Here is a 22,219-nt window from a genome sequence, read left to right as displayed (position 1 = left end):
TCTTCCAAGGGCGCATTCTTTTCTCCACCCCCCGATAGGGAATCCAAGAAACTGAATCACCTTCCTCCAGCTTAGCACTGCGATTGGTGCATACCACGTGTCTCTTGGGACGTTATTCCCACTTCATCTGGGATACGGTTGCGCAAGTGCTGCCACATTACCCGGAGGAGGACCGGGCCGTTCTCTTCCAGGCAGTTGTAGATGGGAGAGACTGGGCCGAATTCGCCATAAGATGTGGACTGGATCCCACCAATTCACTAGGCAGAACAGAACGATTGCCACGTCTGTAGCCCTGAGACGCTACCCCTGGTTGATGACGTCTGGCGTTTTGGGGGATGTCCAATCAACATTGATTGACATGCCCTTTGATGGCCATTGTATTTTTGGCGACAAAGCAGACTCTGTAATTGAGCACTTCAAAGATTCTAGATCTACGGCCATGTCTTTGGGCCTCACTTCGTAGTCTCGCCCACCTCAGTCTGCTTTTCGCCCCTTTCGTGGCTATAAAAGGGGTGCCTCACCGCGTCCGTCCCACCCTAGCCACAGGTACCCGCATGCTGCCCAGCCTGTGCGTGGACGTGTGACCTAGCGTACTTGCGGATATGGGACTCAGCGGGTGTGCCAGTCCACCATGCCACCGCCGCCAGCTCCCCCGGCCACTGCCTCCAAGCCTTCTTAGTCTGACTTTCCAGGGCCACTGCAGTGGTGGTTAAACCAAGATTGGGTCAGAGGCAGATCCCTCTCCCTTCCCCAATAAGATCTGACAGTAGTGACATATGCTTCACTTCTGGGATGGGGTGGCAATCTGGGAGAGGTGAAGATCAGAGGCATCTGGCCTCCGGCGGAGTCTGGAATCAATATCAACCTGCTGGAGCTCCGGGCGATTCGACTGGCACTGAAGGCATTCCTTCCCTCTCTCAAAGGGAAGGAGGTGCAAGTGTTGACGGACAACACCGCCGCCATGTTGTACTGCAACAAACAAGGCTTGGTTGAGTTGTGGACACTTAGCCAGGAGGCTCTTCGGCTCTAGACATGGCCGGAACACCAGGGCATAAGCCTGGTGGTTCAACATCTGGTGGGTTCTCTGAACGCCAGAGCGGACAAACTGAGCTGTTGGTGCCTAGCTGATTACGAATGGTGTCTTCATATGGAGGTGGTGCAAGGTCTTTCAGCGGTGGGGGGAGCCTTGGTTAGATACGTCTGCCACCTAAGATAACTCGCAATGTCTGCAATATTGCACTTTGGAGTTTCCTAGGCGGTACTCGCTTGGCGACGCTTTTCGGCATGAGTGAAGCTCAGGCCTCCTGTAAGCCTTTCCACCTGTACCACTTCTGCCTCGAGAGCTGAAGAAGATCAAGCGTGACTGGGCCCAAGTTATCCTTGTGGCTCAGGACTGAGCAAGGAGAGTCTGGTACCACGAGCTTCTGAGCATGGCAATCGATCCTCCGATCTTCTGTTGCTGCAGCAGGGTGCGGTTCTTCACCCGAACCTGTCCAGCCTCCTCCGCTTTGCGTGGAGATTGAACGGCGACAGTTGACCGCTTTTGACCTTCCGCCCAAAGTCTCTAATGTAATCTAGGCAGCCAGGCATCCCTCCACGAAATCGGTATACCCCTGTAGATGGAACAAGTTTGTGGACCCCCTTTCTGCCCCTCTTTCTGAGGTTCTTCTGTACATCCTTTTGTTAGCGGAGCAGGGCTCTGCCCTGGGCACTTAGAAAGGTTATCTTGCAGCTATCTCTGCCTTCCTTAGGTTGCCTGATCAGCCATCTTTATTCAAGTCTCCTATTGTTAATAGAATCTTTAGGGGCATTACTCATCTATTTCCTCCAACTCCTTTCGTAATGCCCCAGTGGGACTTGAATCTTGTTCTTGCATTTCTTGTGTATGCTCCCTTCATAACTGTCCTCTCAGACTCCTTACTCTAAAGACTGCCTTCCTTGTTGTCTTCACCTCTGCTTGCATAAGGAGTGAGCTTCAAGCTCTGTCTTTATAGCTCCCTTTCTTCTCTGTATATCTGGACAAAATGGTGCTTCAGACAAGGCCTTTCTTTTTGCCAAAAGTGGTTTCCCCTTTTCATATAAGTCAATCCATCACCTTGCCTACTTTTTTCCCACCTCCGCACCCTTCCAAGGAGGAGGAGAGACTCTACCATCTGGCCCCTAAACGTGCGCTGTCATTTTACCTTGACTGCACCAAAGATTTCTGGGTGGATGATCAACTCTTTGTTGGATATGTGGCTGCTAAGAAAGGCATCGCTGTTCAGAAACGTACAGTCTTGTGATGGGTTGTCCTTTGCATAAAAATCTGATATGCTCTAGATAAAAAAGATCCTCCAGTGGGGCTGCGGGCTCACTCCACTTGGGCTACGGCAACAACCACTGCATTGGCATGCGGAGTGCCACTCCTTGATATCTGTCAGTTGGCAACGTGGGCATCTATGCACATGTTTACCAAGCATTACTGCCTGGGCAGCCAAGTCCAGAGGGACAGCTTCGTTGCCCGTTTGGTCCTCCAAGACTTTCTGGTGTGAACTTGGTTCGCAATTCCTCCTCTGGGCATGGTATTGCTGGGGTATCTATTCTAAGGTAAGGAATCTATAACTAACAGTCTCTTTCAGATGAACAAGTTACTTACCTTCAGTAACAATGTATCTGTAAGAGACATATGTTAGTTATAGATTTCTTACCGCCCCACTCATCCTTCCCGCTCTGCAAACTGATTTCTAGGGATAGGGACTCCCTTACAGGGCCCTAGTTGTGGCGCACCAGTGGTCCGTGTCTTGCATGACTCTGCACTTCTGGCGTGGAAAGTCGTGTCAGAACGGATGTCAGCGTGCAGTTTAGGCACGTGACATCATCCTGGCAACCACGTCGACGGACATGGAGTTGATTATCGCCACCGACTGATGTGCAGGGGTACTGCCAAAAGAAAAATCTCCAGATCCAGTCTGACCCCTGGGGGAAATTTTAAGGTAAAGAATCTATAACCAACATATGTCTCTTGTAGACACATTGTTACCGAAGGTAAGTAACTTGTTAAACAGTGATCCGTCACCATATACTCTGAAGTTATTTTTACATTTTTCACCTACAATCACATAGGTATATGTACTGTACCACTACCTTCATATTATTTTCTCTTAAAGAATTCAATACTATCAATCACTGCATTTTTTTCACGATTGCATTATAACTTGCCAACAAACTTGGTTCCATAGCAGTTTATAAAGTAACACGTTCCTCTAGACACACCTTTCCTAACAGTAAGCACAGTGTTTTTCTGTAGAAATGGAAATATCCTCACTCAAACATCTCATGGGGATGAAATATGTGTACAGTAAGGTTCAGATTGCAGATACTTTGTTTTTATAAATTTAGAAACACTGCCTCTTTTACTTGCAACTACACACAGATTGAACATTTCCTTTTTTTAAATAATGTCTAATACTTGGTGATCTCTCTACATTCTAAACTCTACCTCTCAAAACCTATATTAAAAACCTCTACAAATGGCTTTTCGTGCACTAAAACTTGTATAGAATAAGTTAATCAACAGTAGTGCACTTACTTACACTTCTCAACAGAGTTCATAAAGTATCATTTTAATTATCTGAAAGAAACAGGTTAGTGTTAGATTCCTTACCTTAGAATATCCCCAGGCGTCAGACTGGATCCGGAAAGTTTTCGTCCGCAGTACCCGAGCGCGTCGGTAGGTGTCGTCTGCGGCTCCGCATCCTTCGTCGGCGTCGTGATCGGCGGGATGACGTCAAGTCGTACGACGCCTGTCACCGCCTGATGTCCGCGACCGACCCCAACCACCGGTGTCTCTACTGCCTCTGGGCCGACCACGACAACCAGTCGTGCCCGACTGCCAAGCCTTGACCTCGAAAGCTAGGCAGGAGCGGTCCCGTAAGCTGCTCGAGATCCGGCAGTCTGCTCCGCACTGCTCGAGGTCCTGGGCGAAGAGGAAGTCGAGGGACCGGTCGCCGAGCCGCGTTGAGTCAACACCACTCGTCGGGCTCAAAGTCCTCCGGTAAGTCAAGGAAGAAGTCGTCGAAGAGGTGTCATCGCTCTTCTGACTCCCCTCGCCGGTCTCACGACGCGGCTGAGGGTTCTGGTGACACCACCCGCGCGGCTCCATCGGAGCCACGGGCATACCCTCCGGTCCCTGAACTGCATGCGATGCCGGAGGAGATACGTGACTTCGTCGTGGTCATGAGGACTCACTTCCCACCGTTGAGGCCTGCTGGCGCGCCTTCAGGCCCCCCAGACCCGACTTCGGGCCTAAGCGACCGGCGGGTTTGGCCCCGGCACCGTTGGGGGGCTTCGGCGCCGTCGTCGACTTCGACGCCGCGAGACCCAGGGGGTTCCAGGCCTGGATCCCAGTTGACACCGGTCGACCTTACGACTCCTCCGCCAGCGCTGACCCCATTGGTGTCACTCCCGGCTCTGTCATTTTTGCCTGTTTATCAGAACACGGATGAGGGGGAGGACTGGGAGGGGTCTGAGGACCCTCTGGCAGAACAGTGCCAGTTAAGTCAGACACTGGATTCATCTCTCCTCCCTCCGTGGCTATGGGGGAGGGTGCCACTTATGGTGTGGTGTTGCGCAGGACAGCCAAGGCCTTAGCTCTTGAGCTTCCTGCGGTGGTCGTGAGGACTAATCTCCTCACTAAGGTGCTTCAACCGCAGTAAGCTCTTCGGAGCACATGCTGCCATTTAATGAAGCCCTCACGGGAGTTCTGATGGGCACCTGGTCCAAGCCCTCCACAGTGCCCCCTGTGGATCGGAACGTGGCCCGACGCCACCGCCCGCCTCCGGGCGACCCCCACTTTCTGTCCGTTCACCGCCCCCCTGAGAGCCTGGTGATTCAGGCCTCTACATCCCAGACCGCATTCCCGACTGCTCCCCCAGATCGGGAATCCAAAAGGTTTGATCAGTTTGGAAAGAAACTGTTCTCCCATTGAGTTTGGGGTTGCGGTCTATCAACACTGCTTGCCTTTTGGGCCGTTACACCCAGTCCTTATGGGATACGGTTGCAGACTTGCTGCCCCAGTGTCCGAAGGAGGCCCAGGCGCGGCTCGCCCATGCACTTGCCGAGGGGCGGGATGCAGCACGCTACTCCATCAGATGTGGACTTGATACCACGGACTCGCTGGGCAGAGCGATTTCCACGACAGTGGCGATCCGTCGCCACGCCTGGCTTGTAAAATGTGGGTCCATACTAGTATCGATGCCCGGTTGGCTGCTGGCGCAAGGCGCCTCTTAGTTCCCATTTTGAATAGTTACCAAACAAAGAGACGAGCGCTGGAAGTAGGGACACAAGAACAGAGTTTATTTCTCATGAGGAGAGCCTGTCATTTCAGACACGAAACAAGGTGTCATCGGGAGGTGCTCTAACAAGTGAGCTGAGACCTCGTCTTTTATACCCTACAAAACACTTAGCATTACAATCAAGACATTGTGAAACATGGAAAAGTCATCCCCATGATCCTCGTGTCAATCCTACCCCACATATGTTCACAATAGGGACCCTTGACCTGCTGATAAGAGGGGAGGGTAATCACGCAGCTGAGTGTTCCGCCAATTTTTAGGATGTGTGCGCCTGATCATAGCCCAGGGGGTGGGGTGGCCAGGATCAATAGTGGGTCCTTTGAAGAGGAGTGATTCCATACAATAAGCAGTAAACAGTATCTCCTGGCTTAGGCGATGACCTCAGACATGTGTGGACAGTCGATCGCGGAGGGAGGGTTTACTAACAGAGGGGTTATTCATGAAAGGAGAGGAGGTGCTGGTCAGGCGCGGCCGTGACTCCCAAGGACAGGGTCTTGCAGAAGAAGAAGGTTTATGACTTGCCCGTGTGAGGGAGAAGGGAGGGGGAGCCAGGGTGTGTACAGGGACAGAGTCGCACAGAGAGAGAGAGAGATCTTATGACTTATGCGTGAGAGAGCGGGGACAGTCAGGTGCAGCTGGGGAGGGCTATGTCAGCTAAGGCAAAGGGTGCCTCTCCAAGAGGGAATGGGGGGTTTGCGTGGGTCAAGCAGGAGGGTTGCCTTTCAGGGCAGGGTCGCACAGAGGGAGAGGGTTTCATAGTCTACGCATGTGAGAGAGGGAGGGGGGTTCAGATACGCGCAGAAGGGAAGCCGGTGATTCTAATGAGCAGGAAAAAGGCCAGGGTGCCTAAAATGGCTGTCATGTACATATGGGTGCGGGCTTTTACTGGCAGAGTGATGCGGTCAATAGTTTACGGTATTCATGGTGTTTACAGGGAGAGGAGCGGGAAAATGGAATAATGAACGCTGTTTATGTACATCAATTTCTCAAATTTCCACAGTCGCCCCTTTTTACATTACAGAGTTCATTTTTGTAGTTGATGGGGGTACAAAAATACACAGGCGTGGTTGAAGAATTAGCATTTGTCAATATTAGCATTTGGCATATAATCATGGACAGTTGATGTGATTGGCAGGATGCAGCACATAGGAAATTGCATTTGTCGAGTTCCTAACATTCAAACGCACTACATAGCATAAATGTTTCTGACTAAAAAATGCGACCAATGAACATTTTGACCAAGTAGTTGAGGGCGGAATTCAGTTCAATACACAAGATCTCTTCGTCACAGTGTCTTTTTAGCAGTGAGCCATCACTGGTAGGCTCTAGTCCGTATCCTTTCGTTGGCGCTGTTGAGCACCGGCGGTGGAGCTATAGGTCCAGCTCGTATTCAACCTTTCGCGTTGCAAGGTGCGGTCTGTCCTCTGCTGTTAGACCACAGTCCTGTTCCCTAACCAGTCCTTTTAGTGGCGCCTCATGCTCGGCACCTATATTTCCGTGGCAACACCCTATTCCCACCTGAATGCCGTTCTTCCTTTTGGCGTGAAATCACATGGAAAAGAGGGTGTGTGTGGTTCAAATAGTCGATAGGAGAGAGAGCGGAGTTGGGTCAGAGTTCCTGGGACACACAAAAGGGACCAGGGGAGCAAAGGAGAACAAGCAGGCAGGCCCATCAATCGGGCCCAAAGAAGGGGGACGGAGACTCCAGGCACACGTGGGTTAGCAGACGGAGGGCTTCAGGGCAGCCCGTCAAGTTTCATTTTCCACGTTTGAAATTGCTGTCTCGTCCCGCATCTTGTTGCTCTGCAGCTCCACCTTTGGTCGAGGTCACATGTGTCTCAAGACCTGCAGCTAGGCTGTACATCACGTCCGACCCTTCTCCTCCGGTGATCGTGAATCTTTGAATAGGTACAAAACAAGCTTTTAGAGAACTGGCAGACGAAGACATTTATGCATGTGAACTCCTCCCTTAATCCTACGCATTTGGGAGATACGCTCATCGGTCACAGTCAGAGGTCTATTACCAAGCAGTGCATATGTCGGCATTCCTACTGAGTTCATGCCAAGTTTATTCATCGTCCTATTTATAACTATAGTGAGGATAAATAAGATTCCCATCAACTGTGCATTTCATCATATTCAACATTTCGGAACATTTCCCTTCAAGGCTGGTTAACCTTTTCAAACAGGGCGGGGGCGCTATCATCGAGAGTCAGGTAAAACAGGGTTTTCTCGAGGGACGACAGTTACTCATGGTCATCATGTTTATATCCGGGACAGCGGCGGGGGTCTACCAAATGGAGTGGGGATGCTTCGGGCGCTCGCGCTTGGGTGCAAAAAAGGGGGGTGGGGCAATCTGGGCATTGGGGGTCAATCTAGACGTTGGCGTTCGTCTCTGATGAACAAAGAAATAAGGTGCCATTGACATACAGTTCCCCTATAAATGGCCAGATTGGGGGACCTTAGTCGTCTTACCTGTCCTTTCCTTCTCAGCCAATTCGAGTTCATTCATTTTGCAGAAAGGAGAGGTAGTAATATGGCGAGATACAATCATTTTAGTTTCGGTCAATTTCGCTGAACACCTTTGCGTTCAATAAGTATCCAATCAGACTGGTGCCAGCGGGGCACGATTTTATCATTAAAAAAAAGGAAGAGGAAATAGGGAGACTCTCATAGAGAGTGAGAGTCGACCGCAATCTAAACGAGCCATTTGGTACACGTATGACATGTAGAGAGAGAGAGAGAGACAGAGTGAGGGAGAGAGATAGAGAAAGGGAGAGACGTGTACAAAAATAGGTCATTTAGTGCATTCACAACACAGAACAGTAGGGGGTCAGGTAACGGAGAGACGCAAACAAAGAAAGAACATAAACCCCTACAGTACACACACACACAAACTCAGACGAAGGAAGACAGTACCTGTATTACATATATAAGACATTCGCAACAAAACAGAAAACAATAGTTGGCCAACAAGATCTATATATATATTTTTTTTATATCCTTCGTATCTTTACTGTCCTATTTACCTACGTGCTTAGCTCTTTTTACCTTTCCCTCCTTTTCCCTCTCGCTTGTTATCTCTCCGAGCGTTCTCAATTGCCAATACTTACACCTCGGTTAGTCGATCAGAAATGAACCTGGTCGCGCTATTTACCCATGGTTGGATCTTAAACCATTTTCCAGTTTCTTCCTTTGGTGGGAAGTTCTCCAGGCTGAGGCAACGGCAAGTATTGATTGGGAGAACAGTCGGGCAGCTTGGCTAGATCTATAAGAGTGTGAGAAGGGGGGCAGTACATTTTGAACATCAGCAACATTTCTAACTTCCCAGACGGGTGGTGCCTTGGTAACCCTTACCCGTGCACTCTTCTTTGTCCTTTCCCTATCTAGTCAAACGTCTAGTTACATTATCTAACGTGTTATTTCGAGTCAATTTTCGTCATACAGTACCCGTCAAGTCTCTATGTCAGTCCATCCTCCCAGTCGCTATGTTCTAAGGAGGAACAGTCATGTTTAAGTCTATGTCTTTTTAAAAACTTATCGTCATAAGGACTATGCTCATATCCCCTTCTTCCCTTTTCGTCGGTGGTTCGATCATCGCTCTCCCATACTTCAGCCGATGTTCCGACGTGACCTGCAGAAGGGAGGAGAAAGAAGGGGTGGGGGGGCAGCATTCAAACCACATCAGCATGCAGTAATCCGAAAATGTTTTTACCTACCACATACTCGACCTATCTCCACGTAGTGCATTTCTTTACCATCTCGGCGTTTAAGCCCAGAGGGACCAGTAATGTCAGATAGATAATCATTGACGATCTGCGTATCTACATGAGTTACTTGGTCGCAACCCCTTTTGGTTGTGTGCAAGGGTGGCGGTCAGGTGGCATTTCTGTGGTGTCGCTTTAAGGCTTCTAAAACACTTTTCCGGCTGCCTGTGACACATAATGTAGCTGCTAAATATCGGGTCCTTTTTAACCTTCAGCCTTCATCATACTTTCTCGTTGCTCACAGTAGTAATACATTCAAAACTCATTAATGCAACCGCTACAACTATGCTTTCTTTTTCAAAAATACTTTTAATAAAAAGTGCTGGTGTATAAATACAGGCCTACAACCCAGTGGACCGGCCACGGAGCAGATTGGAACTGTACATAAGACGAACGAAGTTGGTGGCAGTTCATTGCATAAAGTGCGGCAGTGCAATAAAATCGTATCGAACTTTCCTACAGAGCAAGCATGATGCATATCAAGAATTCAGTTTTTCAATTAATTCATTAATTCATTATCCAGATGCTCATTCACTGTCTAAATTACACCAATTCATTGTTCCCAATCATAATTAGTACCCACCCTAAATCAGTTCATTGTCCAAACACATGATCAATATCTGTATTGCTTTCTTCTCTAAGCACATAATCACTATCCATCTTATCGACTTTCATTGTCCAAAAATGCATGCATATCTCAGAGCATCAAATATTCGAGCAATCCGGGTGAACAGGGAGTTCGAAAGTTTCGTTTCGTGTATCGGCGCCATTTTGGGCGAGGTCAGGCAGGTTCCGGTATAGTCAGAATGTCTCCAATGACTCATGGTTGGACCAGAACCTTCCGTTGGCAGTTCAAAAAGTTTTTCGCAATGTGGTAACAGTCTAACAATATGGACCATCAGTCAAAGAGTGGGGAGGGCGGCAACAATTTTCCTACCGGGTCATTCTGGTGTTCTTACCGGAACTGATCAAGTCTGTACCTTGGCTGTGTTGTAGCCATTTCCAAACTGAGGCTGGCGCCGGCAGGAGTGCGTCGATGTTGCGGGTCCCAGTGAGGGGGACGGGGGCACCCATGCAGAGGGGTCGGGGGGCCCCCCCCGGCTCTCAGAATCTTAAAAGTTGAGGAGAGAAGGCATGGGGCGTGTGCCCGTCCCGGGCAAAAGACCGCTTTTCGATGTGGACCCTCTTTAAGTAAGAGCGTTGGGGTGTCGCTGGAAGCCTCCACCTGGAGGGAGGTGGGGGAGGCTTGTTCGCGCCACCTCCCCCTTCCAGCGACCCCGCGCCGATCCTCGGCTCCGCCGCTTCGATATTGGCCGTGCCGGCTATTGAAGATGGGGGGGGGGTCGGTGGCTGAGGCAAGACAGCCCCCCCCCCCCCCCCCTTGACATGTGGCGGGACTACCTGCAATTGTCCAGGCGTGGACATGTGGCGGGACTACCTGAAACTATCCAGGAGTTGACATGTGGCGGGACTACCTGCAAGCGCCGCCGTCCTCGCTTTGGCTTCGGCCTTCTTTGCGGGCCGGACCAGGCGAGGGAGAGAGAGAGGGGGGGGGGTGGTCGGTGGCTGAGGCAAGACAGCCCCCCCCGTGGCCTGCAGGGCAGCAGAAGAGGAGAGAAGGAGAGGCCATCACGGTTTTCTGGGCCGTCCGCCCCACAGCCTCCCCTTCCGACTGCGGCCAGGCGAGCCCCGCATGCCTCGAGGCCTCGCCTACCGGATGGGCGTAACCGCGGACCTGTTGCACTTCGGGAGTTTCCGAAATGGGGGTAGGTACCTATTGATTTGTATCTATTTCATGTGACCGTTATTTGGGCGTGGTGGGCAATGAGGCAGACATGTTTAGGGCAGGAATAGGCAACGGAACCTAGCTACCTCGTGGCTGCCTTGGTGTCAAGCTTGTCTTCCCTCGCCATTTTTTATGTTTCTTATTGCGAGTTATTTCTAACGTTTCTTATTTTATTTTTAGCGAAGTTGATAACTCATCAGTGGCCTACTGATTTCGCTCAACTCTTTTTCTTGTATTTTTATGCCATAACCTATTATAAGCTATAGCGACTAGTCCACACTTAATGAACATGTCCTTATTAGGTGTGCCCTCCAGTGGAGCTGGATGGTTCATCTCTAATAAGCGGTCCGGGCTAAACAGGCTACCAATCAGTGGGGAGAAGATAGGCATGACGGATTACAACGGGGACAAAAGTCTGCACTACCTATCTTATCACGGCGGGCAAAGACTAGACAGAATATTTCTATTCTCCGTTGTTTGCCGGCGGTGAATACCTCAAAAGAACCAATACCGAACAATCAGTGTTCGGTCAATCAAACAATCAGTGGGGAGAATAAGTGGGTACGAAAAGTTTGCGTTACCCACTCTTTCTCTACCTGCAAAGAGAGACCTTTTTCTTCCCTGTTTGCAGACAAAGAATCTCCAGACAATAATCCACGAACGACAGTTCGGGACAACAGTGGGGGAGGAAGATAGGCACGACGGATTACAACGGGGACAAAAGTCTGCGTTACCTATCCTTCACTGCTTGCAAAGGGAGAGCCTGTTGTTTTTCCGTTTGCAGACGGTGAATCTCCAGAGGTACCAACAAAAGAGTAATACTAGTATTATCCAAATCAAACAATTATTTCACAATTTGTCGCATTTACGCGACCTTACCCGGACCGGACCGTGTGGGCAGTTCTTCGCCTTCCTCCTTCCAGCGCCCGATCGTTCTCTTACTCCATGATTTTACCGCAGCAGTCCTGTGGGATTCCAGTCAGGACAGTAGGTCACTCGAGAGAGGTCCGTTCAGAATCGGTGAAGTTCATTCAATCGGCAGCCGGACGAGGGCCCTCTCAAGGCAGGTATACTCCGATCATTTAGATATTCACCTCATCGTCTGGATCTCTCTTACTGGACCTCATGTCACTGATGGACCCCGCGTTGGGACGCCAATTGTAAAATGTGGGTCCATACTAGTATCGATGCCCGGTTGGCTGCTGGCGCAAGGCGCCTCTTAGTTCCCATTTTGAATAGTTACCAAACAAAGAGACGAGCGCTGGAAGTAGGGACACAAGAACAGAGTTTATTTCTCATGAGGAGAGCCTGTCATTTCAGACACGAAACAAGGTGTCATCGGGAGGTGCTCTAACAAGTGAGCTGAGACCTCGTCTTTTATACCTTACAAAACACTTAGCATTACAATCAAGACATTGTGAAACATGGAAAAGTCATCCCCATGATCCTCGTGTCAATCCTACCCCACATATGTTCACAATAGGGACCCTTGACCTGCTGATAAGAGGGGAGGGTAATCACGCAGCTGAGTGTTCCGCCAATTTTTAGGATGTGTGCGCCTGATCATAGCCCAGGGGGTGGGGTGGCCAGGATCAATAGTGGGTCCTTTGAAGAGGAGTGATTCCATACAATAAGCAGTAAACAGTATCTCCTGGCTTAGGCGATGACCTCAGACATGTGTGGACAGTCGATCGCGGAGGGAGGGTTTACTAACAGAGGGGTTATTCATGAAAGGAGAGGAGGTGCTGGTCAGGCGCGGCCGTGACTCCCAAGGACAGGGTCTTGCAGAAGAAGAAGGTTTATGACTTGCCCGTGTGAGGGAGAAGGGAGGGGGAGCCAGGGTGTGTACAGGGACAGAGTCGCACAGAGAGAGAGAGAGAGATCTTATGACTTATGCGTGAGAGAGCGGGGACAGTCAGGTGCAGCTGGGGAGGGCTATGTCAGCTAAGGCAAAGGGTGCCTCTCCAAGAGGGAATGGGGGGTTTGCGTGGGTCAAGCAGGAGGGTTGCCTTTCAGGGCAGGGTCGCGCAGAGGGAGAGGGTTTCATAGTCTACGCATGTGAGAGAGGGAGGGGGGTTCAGATACGCGCAGAAGGGAAGCCGGTGATTCTAATGAGCAGGAAAAAGGCCAGGGTGCCTAAAATGGCTGTCATGTACATATGGGTGCGGGCTTTTACTGGCAGAGTGATGCGGTCAATAGTTTACGGTATTCATGGTGTTTACAGGGAGAGGAGCGGGAAAATGGAATAATGAACGCTGTTTATGTACATCAATTTCTCAAATTTCCACAGGCTAAGGTCCGCCAATTTCTCGGGGGATGTCCAGGCCACGCTCATGGGCATACCCTTTGATGGCCGTCGCCTTTTTGGCGACAAAGCAGACAGTGCGCTTGAGCGTTTCAAGGACTTCAGGGCTACGGCCAATTCTTTTGGCCTGTCTGGCTAGCGCCAGCAGACTTCTGCTTTTCGCTCCTTTCGTGGCCAAGGAAGGGGCGCCCCCACCCATACGTACAGCCACAGGCTGCAGATCAGCCTCAACGCGGTCGCTGATGTGCTAACCGCCTTGGCGGGGCGGGGGGACAATGGCAGGGTCAGTCCACATCCACTCCCACAGCATCTGCCTCAAAGCCTTCCTACGTTACACAAGGGGGGTTGAACCCATGCAGTCGCTGGGACCTGGGCTCTATATGGTATATGTAAGAGGGGGGTCCCCGCAAGGGAAACGTGTTATGTGCACCACACACGAACAACAACACTTGTTTACACTTTCTCAACTATATAAACATCAATCAGAGCAATTGAGAGAGGTATTGTCATTTATTTCACAATACCAGGTATCAACCATTTGTCAGTACATTCTCAATATTTTTTTAAAAGCCCCAGATGGGGGGAGGGAGAGGAAGGTGAAGGAAGGGGGTGTGCTCAGGGCAGTGTAAAGTCAAAGAAAAGTAGACATAGTCAAAATGAAAACAATCATGAACGATATTTACATATGGATCAGAACAGATCTACCACAAAAGCCTAAATAATTAAGGCATCCATTGCAAGATTAATACACTAAAGGCCTTCAACGGTCACACATGAAACATTCGAAATGATTAGAGGACATGTGCCGGAGGTCCGCATCAAGAAACAAGAGCCGTCGACGTTCCGATCCCTGGCCGTAGGCTACGTTAGGTCCTTTAACGGGGTCTTCATCAGGACAAGTGCAGGAGAAGGAAGGGGCAAGGTTGAAAGGGGCGATAATATCTGTGAAATTAAAACAATTGGTCAGATCACTATTTTAAATTTGTCATACTATTTGCCAGAATTCAGTTACACTAACAAGAAATTACCATGGGCTCAGGGCCAGCTGGGCCTCCAAGCGTAGGAGATAGAGTGGGACCAACCAATAGTCTCGGTCAAACTCAGGCGATATAGATTCGCATATACACAGAGGAATAACATCGTTTTTTGAACAAGTGGAACCTCAAGAGACTGAAATTGTTAAAAAGGCTCCACTCATATGAGTTATCAACCAATCAGCCGATTGGTGAAGGTTTCTTGGGATGCATTCACAGTAGTCAAACAACACGGGGGGTAGGGTGCAAAGGAATATGCACCAACTGTGACTAGAATGTTTAAAATGATTAGGTCGGGTGCTGCTTGTAACAGTGACCTAAGTGAGTGCTGGTCGAGCCATGCAGTTACTTACATTGAAGGAGCAAACTTAAAGGCCACTGTGGGTCTTTTCACTCTGAACTTTTCTCTTCGACAAACTTCCAAAGTAAGTGGTCGCTGAGGATGAGAAATAGGTGCAAGTTGCCACCGGCTACATCAAATTGCTGGATTAATCTAAAGGCATTCTTAGAGGACATTCTTAACCACGTACACACCTCCAATTTGGAAATTAGTCTGGGAGCGATCTTCCTTAACTTTGGTATCGGTCTATCTACGAGTCACATCAGAATACAGCGTGGGCCGGAATTGCTCAACCGTTCCGTCAGTCTCAGTGAAGTGGAAACCTTTACGGGGAAATTAAAAAGGGCTTACACCTCAGATACCCGAATAGTATCTATCTCAGAGTTTTTAGGAGAGAGAGGGTTATTCTACAACAAACGTACACGTTTTTTGGGAGGGCTGCTACCATCAGTTGAGCATCACTGCCGAATCCGCATAATTGCTTCGCGGAGTTAAGGCGGGAACCGTGGTTTTCAGTTTCCGTGGGGAGTAAATCCTACGGAGTGGGAAAAACCATCGGATATCAAAATTGGGAATACTCATGTCGTAATGTGACAGAGTTTAAGTCGCTCGTTATAGGGGAGGCGCATGGTACTTACAGGCACTCCAGGATGCCACTGCAGTCAATGCTTCTCCAAGGCAACTCCGCAAGACAGCTATGCGGAGTTGGGGGCGGAGTCTACTTTTGACTGACTTGTGGGAAATAGAAGAGTTACTTAAAGAATCGCGTTTATCGGGAGGGTGTAGTTTTCTGAGAGAACCCGGTAAGCATTCAAATGAATAAAACAATCATACGTTTACACATTGCAATGTTTAGAACTAGAATACAGGAACTTGTGCACTTCTCAGACATGAGGGTGTAGACGAGCAGTATCAGACATAGTATTGCAATAACATGATACCAACTCAAGCACTTCTCTAACATGAGTGTAGATGAGTTTGTTCGCACATATTTTAGATGTTATATCTACAACAATCAATTGTTCAACCAAGTGCTGCCAACTGTGCCAGACTGCTATCCTGTTCATTCAGACCATTTTTTATCGAATCTAAAAGGGACATCCATTTTGATTCTCGTGTGTTGAGAGCTACCTGCAGGTTACCTCCTCTTGTACCTAGGGATACTTTCTCAACAACCCGCCATCTTAACTCTGACACCATATGTCCTGCCTTCTGCCAGTGGTCTACTAAAGGGGCACCCAATACCTTGCATCGCAGTCTACTACAATGGGAAGAGATACGGGATTTGATCTTCTGTTGAGTTTGCCCAACGTATACATGATTACAAGGGCATTTTACAATGTAGATCACACTACTAGAGTTGCAGTTTGTATAATGTTTCAGGGTGTAGGTACGTCCGCCATGGGTGAATGACTTAGTCTGGATGGTGGTTTCACAGGCAGTGCAGGTGCCGCATCTAAAATGCCCCACCAGAGGAGGTAAGTTCCATAATGTTGTTAATGTTGGATGACTCTCTGGTTCCAGGTAGGAATGAACCACCATGTCACGTATGTTTTTTTGCCCTTTTGAATGAGTGGAGTGGGAGATGTGGTTGTTTTATCTCGTCTGCCACCAGATGCCAATTCTTATTAATGATCTGTTTAACCTCATTACTCCGTGTAGAAAAGGTTGTGACACAAATAATGCGTTCTAGCTCCGTTGGAGTAGAGGGTTCAGGATTCAGTAAGCTTTCGTGTGGATTGTACCATGCCCTTTTCCTGGCACGTCTGACCATTCGTGCTGGGTACCCTCGTGCGATGAGACGGTCGTTTAAGATCTCAGATTCCTTTATATAATTCGCTCGAGTGGAGCAGTTTCTCCAAGGAAAGTGGACGAGAGCTCTGTCAGTGTTATACCAAGTGCTCCTCACCCAATCAAAATGCTCAGTTGAAACCATGAAAGATAAATGAGTGAACAATATTGATAAATCCATTGAGGACAGACTGGAGGAAAATATTAAGTGTTAGTCCTGGAGTTTTCGGAATGCTTGGTTTAAATAATCACAGTTCCATTTTGTGCATATATCATACAAAATGACTAGTAGAATGTTTTAATTACCCTTGATGCCTTGACGTGAATGCAGGGTTCTTCCACATGGCGTGAAGTTGCCCCGACTTAAATGCTGATTGATGAGAGGTCACTCTAACCCTTAATTTAGCCAGATCACCAGAGATCTGCCTGCTTGCTGGCTCTTTAACCACGCCCCAAAAATGTGAAAAACAGCAAAAAACATATAGATTAGCAGATCTAGACATAAACCTAGGGAGGCAGCAAATAGCTATGAGTTGGATGGTCATTAAGAAACCAATTCTGCATAAATGGAAATCGGAACCTCGGAAGTGGCTAAATGAGTGTTTGTTACATTTGGAGGCCAAGACTGAAGAATCCAGACCTGGCTTGAGCCCGGGACCAGATACAAGTCAATTTTAGTGGTCCGGGCCATATTACGAAGAGTCCCCCGGGGCGCAAAGGGAATATGCACCGGCGTTGTGCACCCCTGAGCACTTTGGTATTACAGAAGAGGCCGCAGATGCTTTTGTGGCCCCTTCTGTAATACAGATAGTGGTGGTGCACATCTTGCGCCAGTGCCATCATAAGTAGGCATTCCCTCATCTGAAGGGGTTGTGGCCCCATGCAAACGAGGGAATCGGTTTGCCTCCATGCCCGTGCCATATTATGGAAACTGCACAGAGGCGATGATGATTTATGTTATTTGTTATATGTTGGCGCTGGGGAGCTGTCGGGTAGATTAAGTGAGCTATTGCCCAGTCACACCATGCTAAGCTGAACTGCCGCTGCAGATCAAACCACGAGCCCCGTGCGCTGGAGTCAGCCGCTCTAACCGCTGCGCCACACCCTTCCCCGTCTCCACAGTGAAACACGGAGCAGCTTTTAAACAGTTGCTCCGATTTTCACATGAATGTGCTGCCTCGAGGGCAGCATGAATTCACGGACGCCCTGGAGCAGCACATTCTTTCCAATACGGCGAGCTGTCCCTGTTGCACCCGGCGCATCTTTTGAAAGACATGGAAAAATAGATGCGCTTATTATTAGTAGTACACGTTAACCTAGGACAGATGAGCCGAAGTATACACTTTTCCGAGTAAGAAACCTAAGTTCATTATGTTGGCGAGGATATATGTTTTCCTTCTTATTGAAACGTTATATCACCTAATGAAAGGGACAATGTTACGATAAAATCAGTAAAGCGTTATTTTCTTTTTTTAAATAGTGTTTTGCAGTGGCATAGCAGAGATGCTCTGTGCCCTAATGCATGTACGGAGAATGGGTATCCACCCCCTAGTTTGTTAGTAAAAACCAGCAACAATTGAGGGCAATGGGGCCCTCAGACCCTTGAGTCCTAGTGCCATTGCACCTGCTGCACTATTGAGTTACGACTCTGGTGTTAAATAATTATGAGCCGTTAATCTTACATGTGCTTGAATGTTGTCCATCCTGTCATAACCACCTTCACCATATTAATTTTTGTGCTGAGAACCATTGAGAAATATTACATTTTTAGAAAATGTGTGCCTTATTTGCACTTCTGGGTTGGCATTTGGAAAATGAATCCCTGTGATGAAGCATACTTTCGAACACTTTATGCTTCAGTTTTAAAAACCCAAAAAAAGTAAGACGACACGGTTATTCAATAAAACCCTTTTTTCTCCGCAGGCGTTACAAAAGTGGATTTTGGAGACATAGCAACTCGACTTAATCTGCGACATAAATTGCACTGCAAACCCTTCTCTTGGTATCTTGAGAATGTGTATCCTGATTCCCAGATTCCACGACATTATTTCTCTTTGGGAGAGGTAAGAAATTGCACACAGCGCAGCTGTGACACGCCGCCAAACATTTTAGGTGATGCAAGAGTTATAAGGTTAAAGTTCTAGAGTTTACTATTTATTTACAATTAGTTTACACTATCTTTCATTGCAACCCAGTTGATGCATTATAAAAAAAAATCCTTTCAATGGCTTATGGATTCGTCAAACTTTCTAGTATGGTGGGACAAGACTACATCTGTAATTGGACCCCTTTTTCTACAGGAACATAAGACTGTCTCTTAATCAGACACTCTTTGCCCACCGATCAGATGCTCCCATGGATTTCCAATTTGCATGACTTTTAATAACTTTTTTTTAGAACTAACTCAAAGGGGTCAGGGCGATTGTACTGTCACTTTATGATACCTAGGGCAGCTTTAGAGCTTTTCGCCAGGTGAAGAACAAGTATTATAGTTGAATATTGTTGTGGGTTGTTTATTACCAGTAGGATCAACCTAATGCTTAGGAAAGGAGACCATGTTGTTTGTATCTACCCATACTGCCATCATAAATATCCTATGAGTGGCGCCCTTAATATCTGTTATGTACTCCTTGATTTCCTTGGCTCATGATGTGCGGCTATGCAAGAGCTGTTATTAATTTCAGCATCTGATAGAGACAGAGAGTCACAGATTCCTTACCTTAGAATATCCCAGATGCCAGGCTGGATCCGGAAACATTTGCTTAAGCAGTACCCTTGCGTGCCAGTAGGTGGCATTGGTCGGCTCCCCCGTCCAGGCCGTAAGTGGCGTCTGCGTCACCTATATAGGTGCCACCTCGGCACACTGACGTCCGTTCTTTACTTTCCGTGTCAGCTAGCTCAGATCCATGAAGAGAGCCTCCCTCTGTCACTTTTTTTGACATTTTGTCTGCGATTTTTGGTGTGTAGGATTTCCCTCAATGTTGAAGAAGATTTCTGGATTCAAACCGTGTGACGCCTGCCACAGCGCCATGTAGGTGACTGATCCATACTTAATTTGTTTCTGGTGCATGGAGCATGACCACGACTTGACGTAGTGCTCTGACTGCTGGGCCATAGCTCCAAAGACTTTGAGGGAGTGGTCCCTAAAGCTGCGTGTGGCCTGACATTCGCCTCCACATTACTCGCCCCGAATGTCTCTTCCCGGTCCCGGTCGAGAGGAAGGTCTGAGCGGCGCTCCCAGAGTCCTAGGGTCTTGTTTCCCCGCTTGAAGTTGTTGAGTCTGTCAGGTAAGAGGCATAAAAAACACAAGAAGTCGAAGCGTGCTACCTCTTTTTCTCATCCGTCGACCGGCGCAACAGAAGAGCCTCGATGCTCTAGGTCTCCTTCGGCAAAACCTGCGCCTGTGTCGTCTCCGCGCTTCCCTGAGTTTCCAACAGCCGGAGCACCCTCCAAACTTATAGAATTCTATGTTGCCATGTGCCTCATACTTGGGTGACCTGACCCTCCCAGCTTGCCTTAGTACTCCTGAGTCAAAGAAGGGACTCGATTGGGTACAGCCCGGTCGTTTCCCTGCGACCTTCCCAAGTGCCGGCCCTGCAACGAGACTCTGAGGTGCCAGTCCCATTCTTATCCCAGATGACCTGGAGCCAGATCAGCACCATTTGATGCTGGTTCCGGCACCATCCTCGGGTCCTAGGTCAGCTCCTCAGCCTTATTTTGAGGGGCTAGGAATGGAGGAGGATTGGGACGGGTTGCTGGACCCTTTCTTTACAAGGCCAGCCTGATCACAACATGGACTGGTATGAGGAATTCGGTGAGGTCAGTGGACTGGATACTGCCTCATATTCTGGCCTTCTCGCTCCCTGTACTGTGGCCATGGAGGAGGGAGCTTAATACTCTATGGTGGTGAGAAGGGCAGCTGAGGTCCTGGACCTTCAGCTCCCTTCGCTGGATGTCAAGATATTGATGAAGGTCCTGCAGCAGGTGTCTCCTTCTCTCAACCCCTCCTGCCTTTCAGCAAAGCCTTAACTGATATCCTTCTGGGCACCTGGTCCAAGCCCAGCATAGGTGCTCCTGTTAATAGGATAATTTCCCACTGCCATTACCTGGCACCGGGCAACCTGAAATTCTTTACCAATCACCCTACCCCGAGAGCTTGGTGCTCCAAGCCTCTTCCTCACAAGGTGCATTCCCTTCGGCAACCCCGGACAGTGAATCTAAGAGGCTGGATAGTTTGGGCAAGAAGATTTTTTTCTTTTGCTAGCCTTGCATTGCGGTCAGTGAACACTGCATGCGTCTTGGGCTGTTAGTTAGGCCCACTCTTTGTGGGAAATGGTTGCGCAGCTGCTGTCACAGGTTCCGGAGGAAACCCAGGTCTTTCTTTCCTAAGTGATATCAGACAGGGGAGATGTGACCAAGTTCGCTATTCGTTGCAGGCTTGTCCACTTACTTGCTAGGCAGAGCGGTGTCAACAGTGGCTTTTTGTCACCACACTTTTCTGAGGACTTCTGATAGATACATCCGCCGTGTGGATTCCTCACCTTGTGAATATCCCCCTTGCGCCAGCAACATTCGGAAATTCTTTTCGTAGCCTCGCGCCCACGTGGATAGGACGTCACAGAGACACGGCTCCGCTCGCGACTCCGCTGACGTCACCGACGCCTATAATAGGCTCACGCCGGCGTGATGACATCAGTTCCCTTTTTTCCGCGTCGTCGACGCTAACGGTTATCGGGAATCTCTGTAGCCATCTGGTACTTTGTTGCCATTTTGTTGCTTATTTCTGCTTCTTTGTATCCTGTCTCTTCGACGATGTCATCCAAGAAGACCGGCTTCAAGCCCTGCAGGGAGTGCGGTAAAATGATGTCTATTACCGACCCCCATGATGACTGCATCTGGTGTTTGAGTTCCGACCATGATGTGGAAGATTGTTCTTCGTGTCGGAAGATGAACCCGAAGGCACTTAGGGAGAGAGAAGCCAAACTCCTGGTTGCGAAGGTGAAGGCTGGAAAGGAGAAATCGTCGAGGTCTCGTTCTCGAAGGGCGAGGTCAAAGTCGAGATCTGGTTCTCGAGAGAGGTCGTCTTCGAAGTCAGCTTCGGATCATGTTTCGAAGTTGAAGAAGAAACATAAGAAGAGGAGACAGGAGTCCCGACGTCGGTCTGGTAAGGGGTCGACGTCACCGAAGAAGGTACGTTCGAAGGTGGTTACTCTGGAAGTCTCTGAGCCTGAAGGTGAGGCCTCACCTTCGGAGTCGCATGGGCGGTCTCCCACTCCGGCTCCGAATCCTTCTCCGGCTCCGAATCCGTCTCCGGTGCCGTCCCCGGCCCGTGAAGAGGAAGAGGCTCGGGAGGATGTGGTTTCTGCGCCTGTTGAAGAGCCGAATCCGATCCCTCCTCAGGACCGGCCTGATGGTTTTCAACCGCGCTTTCCTGCCCCAGGCCAGGACCCTTCAGCGTTTCTTAACGCTATGTATGGTGTCTTCTCAAGGGCGTGGTACCCCTCTGGTGCACCTTCGGGTCCCATGGGTCCTTTGGCTTACAGCCTGGGAGTTCCTCACTCCTATCCTCCTGCTCCATTCATGCCTTACATGCCGGCTCCGACGCTGCATTGGCAATTTCCGGCTCCGCCGAAGTCGTCGACGCCGATTCTGGCTTCGCCCGCTCCAGATCGTCCTCGAAGGCATTCCTCTGTGCCATCGGATTAGATACCGGCGTCGGCCCCGAATCCGACGGAGTCGCAGGTGGATCCGGCTGAGAGGCGTAAGAAGGAGAGGTCCAGAAGGGAAGCTCAACGCCTTTTGGAAGAGCAAAGGTAGCTGGATTCACATTCTGATGTTGAGGAAGGTGAATTGGAGGAGAGCT

General features: G+C 49.1%; 1 protein-coding gene across 1 annotated transcript in view; it reads left to right on the top strand.

The window, feature by feature from the left end:
* LOC147723054 (polypeptide N-acetylgalactosaminyltransferase 1) overlaps positions 1-22,219 on the top strand; it is a 436,567-nt gene that overhangs the window by 248,642 nt on the left and 165,706 nt on the right. The window contains exon 6 of the mRNA XM_086965426.1: positions 18,280-18,419. Within this exon, the coding sequence (XP_086821552.1) occupies positions 18,280-18,419 (140 nt within the window). The remainder of the gene's footprint in view (positions 1-18,279; positions 18,420-22,219) is intronic.

Source organism: Lissotriton vulgaris, chromosome 4_1 (genome assembly GCF_964263255.1).
Source record: "Lissotriton vulgaris chromosome 4_1, aLisVul1.2, whole genome shotgun sequence".
Lineage (NCBI taxonomy): Eukaryota > Metazoa > Chordata > Amphibia > Caudata > Salamandridae > Lissotriton > Lissotriton vulgaris.
Note: the sequence above shows the minus strand (reverse complement) of the source record. Positions and strands in the feature narration are given on the sequence as shown.